The sequence below is a fragment of the Nicotiana sylvestris genome, chromosome 1, assembly GCF_000393655.2.
Source record: "Nicotiana sylvestris chromosome 1, ASM39365v2, whole genome shotgun sequence".
Lineage (NCBI taxonomy): Eukaryota > Viridiplantae > Streptophyta > Magnoliopsida > Solanales > Solanaceae > Nicotiana > Nicotiana sylvestris.
Genome location: NC_091057.1, coordinates 180,580,103 through 180,591,820, shown reverse-complemented (window position 1 = coordinate 180,591,820; position 11,718 = coordinate 180,580,103). Strand labels below are relative to the sequence as shown.

The 11,718-nt window shown below is 35.3% G+C and overlaps 1 protein-coding gene across 1 annotated transcript; it reads right to left on the bottom strand.

Annotated features, from left to right (window-relative positions):
* Nucleotides 1–248: 248 nt before the first annotated feature.
* LOC104248152 (4-hydroxy-3-methylbut-2-enyl diphosphate reductase, chloroplastic) lies at nucleotides 249–6,372 on the bottom strand. The gene is made up of 10 exons (XM_009804358.2): nucleotides 5,924–6,372; nucleotides 4,782–4,978; nucleotides 3,856–4,035; nucleotides 3,639–3,770; nucleotides 3,472–3,546; nucleotides 3,278–3,383; nucleotides 3,096–3,190; nucleotides 1,330–1,515; nucleotides 1,165–1,251; nucleotides 249–538 (listed from the first exon to the last, which is right to left on the bottom strand). Exons 1-10 carry the CDS (start codon nucleotides 6,183–6,185, stop codon nucleotides 473–475), a joined length of 1,386 nt encoding a protein of 461 aa, XP_009802660.1. The 5' UTR covers nucleotides 6,186–6,372; the 3' UTR covers nucleotides 249–472.
* Nucleotides 6,373–11,718: the final 5,346 nt, after the last annotated feature.

Here is an 11,718-nt window from a genome sequence, read left to right as displayed (position 1 = left end):
ATTAAACTATCTAGTCTAGGGAATAAAAAGAACAGTTTTAAGTTTTACCTAGGGATAATTTAAAATAATTGAGAAATTTATTCCATAGAAAACATGCTGTTATTTTGTTTGTTTGTTTAGCTCTTTTTATTTTGTTAAATTTATAATTTATGCTTTTTAACATCATTAAATTATGAAAATGTTACTCTGCTTACTTTTTAGTACGATCCTGCTTATTAGTGTATTTGAAAACATTACTACAGAAAACATTCTAAGAACTGGCTACTAATATATTTCTAAACGGCCTTACATTACTCCCCGCCAAATTACATGATTCTGCAGGATTTACATTACTACAGAAAGCTGGGCACTGGACAGATAGTGTTAAATGGCTTGAGTTACACACATACAAGAACGCATATTTTTTCGTTTTTTATGGGGTGAGTTTGAACCAAATCACCGCACTCCTATCGTCTTGGAGTTCCAATCTGGTTTAGGCCAATTGTAAGGCTTCTTCCCGCTTGATATTAAACACCTTGATAAGGACATCTTCAACAGCCTGCAAAGTCCATTTCTCATGATAAATATGGTCATGCTAAAGCCAATTATGCTAGCATAGACATCGATATGTAAATGCGTTTACCAACAGTTGGAAGTTCACTCGAATGCAGCATAACAGTAGAAGGAAAAGGATTTTTTTTTAAAAAAATTAAAGATGCAGTAAGAACAAGCTTATGAGCTTATTGTCCTATATCAGAACAAGTTGTTAGGGCCTCTTTTTTTGTGTACCTATGTGGCGACATGGGATGAAAAGCTGAAGTACGAATAAGCTCGTGACATTATTATCCTAGGTCGGAACAACTGGATAGGACTCATTTTTTTGTCTCCATGTTTTTCCCCGTCTGGCAACATGACATGGGGATGAAAAAAGGGAAACAGAGGGATGAGGCTCTTTTTATTATTGTTTAAATTTTCTGAAATTGATTGAAGAGGAAAGAAAATAGTTACTTAAAAATTATTACTAAAGAATTAGCTCTCTTTTTGGTTATTGGAGTGGAAGAAAATAAGGTTTGTTAAGGTTGGGCAAATGCAGAACCAAACATTATCAACTCTCCTGATTAGCTAGAAAAGGGAGTTAACATGAGAAGGAAGCTCAACCATATTAGCAGCTTCAGTATAATGTACCTTATCGGGGGTGGATGCACCAGATGTCACCCCAACTGTAATAGGACCCTCGGGTAAGAAGTTCTCTTTCTCGACCAACTCACCATGCTGTTAAATAAGCTGTTGTAAGAACCAGAATACTGTATTCAAATTTATAGTTGCAAATCTGTGTATATGTTAGCTCACCAGCAACTTGTAACTTATTCTGTTTCCAGGACCTATTCTCTGCTCACTGTCAATCCAGTATGAGGGAATTCCACGCTCCTCCGCAATCTCCTGAAGATGTGAAGTGTTGCTTGAGTTCCAACCACCAACCACTAACATAAGATCAAGCTTTTGATCAACCAGCTTATACATTGCATCTTGCCGCTCCTGATATAAGAAAGGATAAGTTAGGTCCACATCATTGAGAAGACTTCGAGAACGTGATACTATAAAGAAAAATACAGAAGGTCCTGGAATGGTTTGGTAAGAAAGAAACAATCCAGCACTCGGGTCTTCATGCAGAGGCGGAGCCAGGATTTAAAGTTTATGGGTTTTGAATTTGTCTCGGAACCCATAGATCGTCTTAGTTACCGGGTTCGCAATTAAATATTTGTACATATTTAATGAATTTCTTAATATAAATACAGTGTTTAAGCTGTATGTTGTTGTTGTTGTACAGTGTTTAAGCAAAAGTGACTAGGTTCGGCCGAACCCGCACCTATAAGGCTAGCTCCGCCTCTGCCTTCATGCAACAAACTCTGTTTCTTCTTCCGAAGACAAATAACAATAGATGACTTTTAATGAAATTAATAAATAACAACAGGACTTCTAGAAGGCCTTGCCTAATATTCACCCTTCCAGTGCCAGCAGCAAGAGAAACTTTGACATGTATTATTAATGTCTAATTAATGCTGTCTTGCACGAGCATGATACGGCATGTGTACCTTGCCACATCCACGTATAGACTAAGCAATCTTAAGTATCAGAGGTACAAACGAGAGGGAAAACATAGATCATGAGAAAGAAGAAAAAGAAACCAAAGCAAGTTTTTCTTTCACAACCATAATTTACATTAATTACTCCCATCTAAATGGAAAAGAGCAAATTTTCTGACTTCTATAGCCACCGTTAGGAAAATGCATTTTCCACCAAAACACTGTGGTCATATGTTAGCATGAGGTGATTACCAATTGATAACCATCATGTATAGACTAAGCAATCTTAAGTATCAGAGGTACAAACGAGAGGGAAAACATAGATCATGGGAAAGAAGAAAAAGAAACCAAAGCAAGTTTTTCTTTCACAACCATAATTTACATTAATTACTCCCATCTAAATGGAAAAGAGCAAATTTTCCTCTATAGCCACCGTTAGGAAAATGCATTTTCCACCAAAACATTGTGGTCATATGTTAGCATGAGGTGATTAAAAATTGATAACCACTTTCTAATATCTTAGAAAGAGAAACAACTCCTAAGCAGGAATCGGCTCCAGCACTCGCCTCCATTCTCCCAAGCGCCCCCCAGTCAAACAAATATGCCAGCTGATGTATCTTTCGTAGACAAAAGACATTGGAGTTTCGCTAGGAATAGACAAATTACACTAGATAGTAGAGACTGAATTACCCTTCTTCAACATTTTACATCACCTTTAATTATAGTTTGGGTAATTTACAGGCCTGAAAATGATATCTGAACAGCCATATAATGATGAAAAAATTAAGGTTGACGCTACGGGAGGAATATACTCCAACATGGATGTGCGCGATAGATGTAGAAAATCAGTTTGTAACAGACTGTTACAAGATTTTTTTTAGAGTCAGACTGAAAATAGACTGTCTAAGGCAAAGAGGAAGAAAGGAACAGATCATGCAATTAATAAACATATAATAAGATGTCTCTGAATACTTATCGTCTAATATTTATTGCACTGGAATTTAGGGGCCTCGGGGATGTAAGAAAACTTACTTGAGTTGCATCACATATAGTGTTGAAACTTATGAAGTGGTTGTTAATATTTTCCACCCCATATCTTTGCATCATTGTCCTCTCAACCAACTTCCCTGTACATCAACATAAGTTAAATCACTACATGATTGCAGCCCGGAGGCAATTTATATTAGGGAGTGATACGCTGAATAGAATCTAACCAATATCTTCTGTTTCTCCCTTCAACATTGTAGTTTGGTTTGCAATACCAGTTTTTACAAGATCAACATCCGGATCGAACCCTTTAGAAACTGCATTTTTGAATTTCTATACAGAAAAATTATTCACAGAAAATATCAGTACTGATGCAAAGTACTGCAATTGCATCAGGTCAAATAAACAACTCAGACAGCACCTGCATAAATGCCTCTTTGGTTGAGCTAGAACCGTCAAGTTTACCTCCAAGAATATAATCACAGACATAAGTTGCCTGGATCAAGGAAAAATTGCCACAGAATAATCAAGATCAGATCCCAGCTCACTATTTTGAGAGAATTAACACATAATGTGAGATTGAAATACCTCTGCCATGTTCTTCACAATGATGTATTTCCCAGCAAAGGATGCAGTCGCTACAGTCTCCTCATGAGAATATTTACCATGGATAATGGAGGTATAGTCTCCCTTCTTGTGCTTTTCAACGGTGTTCCAGACCTTTACAGAGAATTATGAGGAAATCTAATATAGTCCTAATGAAAAAAGAGGCCATAGATTCATTTGAGAAACTGTATATACAAACCTTTGTTACCCAGGGGCAGGTTGTATCAACGATTTGTACATTTTTATCACTCAAAACAAGCATTTCATCAACAGCGGCCCCAAAAGCAGGCAAAACCACAACATCATCCTTGTCAACAACATCAAAATTTTTCTTCCCTTCCTCAATAGGGATGTTCTTAACATCCATCTCCTCGAGTCTCTGATCCACACAAAGAAATCTATCAAAATTTACATGAGATAGATGAAAATACATACAGACAAACAGCATAAACCAGAACATAGCCTGAGTAGAAAACTAATAATTGCACAAAACGCAGAGGGTGGTAAAAGTGTTATCAGAAATGTACTTCAAACAAAGAATGTTCACCAGCTATACATCAGAATTTGAAATTTCTGCAGATTAATTTTACTATTTTCGATCTTCAGCATCATGAATAACTTACTCCTTTCTTCTCACATATACCGTTCCAATTTTTCATTTCTTTCATGCCGAGAAGAAGGGAAACAGACAACAAACCTGTCGAAGAGGAATGGAGAACCAGAGAAAATCTACACATGAAATGAGGTAATAATTACATGTGAGAAGGACCTTTCCAAAATCATTTATAGGACCAGCATCTGAAAAAGTAGTAGAAGCTGGTACTCATCTGTGTGTAACCAGTATCTCATGAGAGTGAAAGGCAAGGTTTTAAAGCATGGGCTCAAATAATTCCTATCCTTGGGTTGCAATCATTTGAGGCAAGCAACTATTATGGATGCAACACCTCTAGAAGCCTAAAAGTCAGGCATATTGAGGTAGTTCCTAAAACTGCCAAGATATAAGCAGAGTAGGGAAGAAGGAGCAAAACGAGATACAATTTCACAGTCTTCCTCCTAAAATAAATAAAAACTGACAATCAGGAACAATGGCATGCACATCTGAGGAATAGCAGAAGAAGCAGAGACCTTATTCACAGTGGGGTTGTGAATAATTTCATTGGTTATCCAAAGCCTCTCTGTTGGAAACTGTTTCCTCGCTTCATAAGCAATCTGAACTGCACGCTCAACCCCCCAACAAAAACCATAGGCCTCTGCAAGTTTTACAGTAACATTTCCCCAAGTGTACTCATACCCATTCTCCTTCAATTTCTTTATGATATCACCTGAAATTCATGATAATAAATGGGAAAAAAGAACACTGTTATTCGTTATCCAATCTAATATAAGAACTTAACATAGTCTTCTTGAGAATCTTTTGGAAGAATTGTACCCAAACAAGTTTTCTGAATTTTTTTAATGACGGTGGTGTCCAAGCCAACAGCGCACACCTCCACGATTTTCCTTGGCTACATGCTACCTCCCGCCAGCACAGGCACCAAGGAACTCTTTCCACCCAGGCTTAGGCAGAAGAAATCACCAAAAAGTGTGTTTTGCTTCTGCTTGGATTTAAACCAAAGACCTCCTGATTCTCCTCCCACTTCATTTACTACTAAGCCACAAATTTCGGAGCAGTTTTCTGAAATTACTTTTTTTTAGTTATATTATTTATCTCACGCCCAAACCTTCTAATATCTTTGGTTCACAAATGATTGCTGATTGCTAATACATCCTAAAGTAAGAATTCCCCGCAACTTTGTCCAAATGACTTGTGATAAAGATATTTTTCATATAGGGTGTCAACCAAGATGAGTTTGAATATGTCAATCATAGAAGTTGCATAATTGTGTATCATGTGAACCAAAGGCTCTGCGACCAAAACAGAACAGCAAAAAATATAGTAGTACCTTTGTTCCAAATCATTTTACACTTTTACCACTATTTGAGGAGTCAACCCTACATCGTGATATATAAGTTTCTATATGTAAATTTTACTTCAAAAGTCAAGAAATTCACATAATTCACACCGAGAATTACATTCTTCTGAAAGGAATAAGTATATGCATATATCATAAACAAGAAAAACGAAGTACAAATAAAGACAAAATCTCAAGGAACAGAAAGAAAACTGAACTCGGTCCGATTCTAATTTTTGCTAATTTTATGTTCAGTTCTTAACTTGAGCTCCAAACTAAAGGAATTGAGCTATGAATATGGAGTTAAGAACTTACTAGATTGATACTCCTGATTCAATAGCTCAAGAGTAGCTTCTTTATGTCCAAAACCTTTACGATTGTAATTAGCACTTCTGGTCAAGTTCTTCCGAAAAGCCTTAGCATCGAATTCTGAATCCGCAGTAGCCGAGGAGGAAGGAGCAGCTTCGCCGGCGGAGCATTTAACGACGGAGAACTTCGGCAATCGGAAAGTTCTAGTCTCCGGCAAGGAGAGTTCTGTACGGGTGGAGATACTAGAGAACTGGAGAGGAATAGCCATGGGAGATAGAGAGTGCGCACGTTAGCGAACGGTGTTTGGTGGAGCAAAGTGGGTCAAGTTCACCTATGGTGAAGGCCAATTTATCCCTGCCAAGTTCGTGATCTGGTACATTTCATGTCCACATGCTTTTCTCGTTTATATATATATTTCGATTTCTGTTTTTTAGTGGCTGGTACTTAATTTTTATATTTCATTAATTATATTTTATATTTTTAGTTTGGCCATGAGGATCCGTAACCAGTCCGGCATTTGATACTATCCAGCCTAATTCTTAGTCGCGTTTGGAATTAGGAATATAATATTAAGATAGTTCATCTTCCTGGAATATTTCGACATTAATCTTTTAATATTTTTGATAATAAAAAGATTAAAATATAAAATCCCCCCCCCCTACTATTGCCCGTCTCGCTGTGCCCCCCTCTTCTTCCTCTCCTATTTTGGGCCAAGTGCACACATAGTCCTTTTCAAATATGCTATTTAGAGATTAATCAATATTTATTTTGTTCTAAAATTTTAAATTATAAATCTTAATTTTAAGACAATTCAGAAAACTTTTATCTTGAAAAATTAAAATTCATAATGCATTGGCTAATTTCTAAATAGCAGACATATAAATTGATTACTTGTGTCATTTCTACTTCTATTGCCCCCTCCCCAAACCAAAACCACACACACTTCAATAATTCCAACTTGTCCGTTATTGCTATCTTACCTTTTGTTTTTATTCTTGTATTTTTAATTTTTTAAATTAAAGCCGAAGGTCTATTGAAAATAGTTTTTCTATTTTCACAAAATAAGCGTAAAATGTACATATATCTCATCCTTCTAGACTTTACTTATAAGATTACGTTGCCGATGTAGTTGTTGACTCGGTGATTCCAACATCATCAATTAAAGTAATCTAACTAGTAGGAGTAGCAATTAATAGCAGTACATAGGGCTTCAATATGTTTGGCAGTCTTCAATATGTTTGGCAGTCTTGTTTTCTTGTACTGTTGTCATTCAAGGTGTTTTAAACGCGGTGAATGAAAATATCTTCAGTAATAAAAACCACAGATGTGTTTCTTTTTAAAATTTTCTATAAGGAAGAGGAAAAGAAAATGAGAATGGTGAGAATTGAACTCATATCAATAGTGAGAGAGACTAATATCACTAAATCATTGTAACACTCCTCAAATTTATAAAATTTTTTAGATACGCTAATTATAGAATTTAAATTATTATTATTATTATTATTATTATTATTATTATTATTATTATTATTTTTCTTGCCTATAGTATATATATATATATAGACACGCTATAGTGAAAATACACACACACACACACTTAAATAATTGGATATACAATTAGAGGAATATTAATAATATATTAATAATTTTAGTGTTATTAATTATTAATAGTGAATATCATTAATTATTAGTTAAGTTTTAAAAATAAATAAATAAAGAAAGAAAAAAGATAGTGCACGTGACCTAACCCATAAAGTGGGTACAAAAAAAAAGAATACAAAGGGACTTAATACCCTGAACAAAACAGAGTCATTCTATTTTCAAACGCAGGCAGAGAGCTTAAAGCCCTCTGCGAAACGGAAGCAGCCACAAAGTTACTCACGCACGGAAAATTCTAGGTTCTTTATAAATCACGAATTCTTAAACTCAGGCATATAAAATTCCCTATTGTTAATTACCGTACAATAATAATAGGTAAGAATTGAATAGTTAATTCCATTCTCTCTATATCAACAATAAATTTCATGTTTACATGTGAAACTTTAAAATTGATTAAAATGCACTCGTTGTTATAGAATCGATTGTTTGACTAGTGTCAATTAGACTAGGTTCTAAGTATTGGCTCGAGATGTTTTGAGGTGAGTTGATACAACCCTTTTACAAAAGTGATTTAACTCACAAAAACATGCATACAAGGTGTTTATATTGCTTAAAAGAGTTTATATTTACTTAATTGGAGCGAGTGCGTACCTATTAACTTAGAATTATTCTAGCAAAAGTTTAGATGATTTATTATGATATATGTGCACAAATTTTCAGTTTTTTGTGTTATTCTTATATGCTATTTTCATGTTGAAAATTTATGAAGAAGTAAGAATCTTTAGAAATACTTTTAGATGTTTATTTCGTTCTTATGTCATGCTTTACATTTAAGGATACCAACATGAGTATGTACATGATATTCCAAAAAGAAAAGATTTAGACTTGAAAAGTCACAAGAAGAAATTTTAGAAAGAAATTTTTTTTGGGAGTATCCTTTATTCTGAGAAGGGGTCATCGTCCAGGCCGAGGGTCCTGACCAAGGCGTTGACTTCCTGAAACTACTTGTGCCAAAGTAGGGAGCACACGAGCCGAGGGTCTCGTTGCTGAGAATTTACTTAGTCATGCTAAGGTATGATACATGAGCGCTGAGAACCATGAAGCGAGTGACACCTCGTGGATTGGGCCTATTCGATCAGGCTGGGATCGAACCCGTGCCGATCACACGGTGACTGAGACAGAATTAAATCAGGATAGTTGGAACTCCTAAAGTATAAAGTGAAGTATTTTCTTTTATAAGAAAGAAAAAGAAAAGAATTCTTTTAGAATATTCATGAACTACTATATGCAATTATTTTCGAATTATCCTTATAAGCTTTATGTTTTACATGCATTTAGAACCTTTGCTCGTAATGTATATGTTATTAAAGTTTCGCCCCCTGTTGTTGAGACTCACTGAGTACAATGGATAGACTAACGTTCTCTTTTGGGAACCTACGTTGGTCTGCGGTACAACGTAGGAACCGATTTTGTAGGTGAGCAAGCTACTAGTTAGGACTGCCTTCTCTTCCAGTGTTATTGGTGAGCTCTGCTTTTGTTCGTGGAATATTCCTTAGAGTTATCTTTATTTAGTTATCTCTTTGTTTACTTAGAGAACTTGCCAGGAAATCTCATGTCCTGAGCAGTGCGTCAGTTTATCAATAGAGGCTTCATAGACATAGTCGTTGGGTTAAAATTCAGATGTTTTTGATAATAACTTAGCAGTAATTCAGTAGTTACTACGAATAAAGTTTTGGAGTTGATTTATTTAAATATTTAAATTAATCAAAAGTATTTGGTTAGAGTATTGCTGTTGACATGTGATTTTTGACCCTCCCCAAAATTTTACACATATTTTAGCATTTAAATGTTTAGTTTAGGCCTAATATAGTTATTTTAACTAGTTTTGACTCTTTTACTTTATTTTATAAAAAAATAAAATTACAAAAATATTTCCTCTTTTTAGTTGCTTTTAGTTTATTACTTTTCGTAAAACTAAAAAAAATAGTACCTTATTTTTATTTTAGTATGATATTTGAAAAATACCAAAAATAGGTTTGTTTTAATGGCTAGTGTTATTTTAATAATTATTTTACTTAAGTAGGATTAATTAGTAAATACAGTAGTATTTTTGGGCTTGTTTTAAAAGAAAAAGTATGAAATTTGAGGCTAATTTTGTTAGGTCTTAATTGAAAAGGCCCATTTTCGGATAGCCCAAAACATTGAGCCCATACCCATTCCCCATTTGACCTAACCTAATTTTCTACCCCTATAAAATAATCCCTAAATCCTAGACCCTAAGAGCGAGATCCCTGCCCATGAAAAGGGACTTGACAACCGCAATTCCTGAAAATCAAAGAAAAAGAGGACCTAGGACCTAGACCCCAAGAAAACGGCAGACTTTTAATTCCTAGACCTAACTAAGAGAACAAAAATTCTTACACCTCTAAATTCTTGGTTGATTGACTTTAATTACTGCCGTTTCCAATTGGCATTTTCTAGTGACTTGTGCTTTGATTTTAATTCTGCTTCGTCTTTACCTCACTCCTTCACCAACGCCGAACAACTAGATAACAACTACCTATTTCGACATTCAGGAAGGGTTCAAAAATATGCCCCATAGTTGACCTTGCCCACGCATTCAAAAAAAATGCTACAAATTTACTCAACACTTGCCGATTGATAGATAGTAGTGCAAACGAGCAAAAGGCCGTGAAAAGATTCAGTTTGATCTTTCTCCATTCGTATTTAAGGTTGGATTATTGTCACGATCCGGATTTCCCACCCTCGGGAGTCATGATGGCGCTTACTAATGTGAGCTAGGCAAGCCGACTATTGAACTAATTAACTTTTTACCCATTTTATATTTTTTAACAATTATGAAGCAATAACATTTAAACAACGGAATTTACCATAAGAGGAAGAAAAGCAATAAACTATTTGAACATGAATCCAATACAATTGTTTGAACCTCTACTACCCAGAACTGGTGTCACAGTTCATAAACGATCTAAGAATGCTACATAAAAAGTCTGAAAAATAAACGATACACTGTTTCTGAATTAAGGAAATGAAACAGGAATAAAGGGATAGAGGGAGACGCCAGGGCCTGCAGAGTATTTTCTTTTATAAGAAAGAAAAATTAAAGAATTTCTTTTAGAATATTCATAAACTGCTATATGCAATTATTTTAGAATTATCCTTATATGCTTTATGTTTTACATGCATTTAGAACCTTTGCTCGTAATGTATATGTTATTAAAGTTTCGCCCCCTGTTGTTGAGACACACTAAGTACAATAGATGGTACTGACGTTCTCTTTTGGGAACCTACGTTAGTCTGTGGTACAACGTAGGAACCGATTTTGCTGGCGAGCAGGCTACTGGTTAGGACTTTCTTCTCTTCCAGTGCTATTGGTGAGCTCCGCTTTTGTTTGTGGAGTATTCTTTAGAGTTATCTTTATTTAGTTATCTCTTTGTTTACTTAGAGAACTTGCCAGGAAATCTCATGTCCCGAGCAGTGCGTCAGTTTATCAGTAGAGGCTTCATAGACATAGTCGTTGGGTTAAGATTCAGATGTTTTTGATAATAACTTAGCAGTAATTCAGTAGTTATTACGAATAAAGTTTTGGAGTTGATTTATTTAAATATTTAAATTAATCAAAAGTATTTGGTTAGAGTATTGTCTTGTTGCATATAAAGTTTGGAGTTATAATAGATTTGATAAGTAGAGATGGTTCGCTCGGTCATGTTTATTGATCGAGTGCCGGTCCCGGTTTGTTCAGAAAATGGGTAGTGATAAACTTGGTATCAGAGCCTCAGGTTTATGGAGTCCTAGGGGTCTATGAAGCCGTGTTAGTAGAGTCTTGTTTATGGGTATGAAGCGCGCTATACTTATAAACAGGAGGCTACAAGCATTTAGAAAAAGTCTCATTTTTTTCTCATACTTTAGATCGTGCAGTAGAGTCTACCTCTAAGAATTATCTAATGTATTCTTTTCTCCAAAACTCACATAAATGGCTCGTACTCGTAACTCTAACACCGACATTCAAGATGCTGCTCAAGAAACTATTGCTACTATTGTGGCTCAAGGCAGAACTAAAAAGGCTTCAACTCAGAAAAGGAAGGGTAAATCCACAAAGGGGGTTCAAGTACCCCGGATTGAACATGGAGAAGGGGTGGAGCATGATGATCTAATACCTCAGGATCCAATACCGCCCCCAA

Bases quoted from the DNA above. Each gene is read 5' to 3' on its own strand.
- LOC104248152 (XM_009804358.2), bottom strand. From the start codon at position 6,185: ATGGCTATTCCTCTCCAGTTCTCTAGTATCTCCACCCGTACAGAACTC. The intron at 3,191-3,277 runs GTTAGATTCTAT...GTTGATGTACAG, and splicing joins GGGAGAAACAGAAGATATTG to GGAAGTTGGTTGAGAGGACA. The intron at 539-1,164 runs GTACATTATACT...TGGACTTTGCAG, and splicing joins GTGCATCCACCCCCGATAAG to GCTGTTGAAGATGTCCTTAT.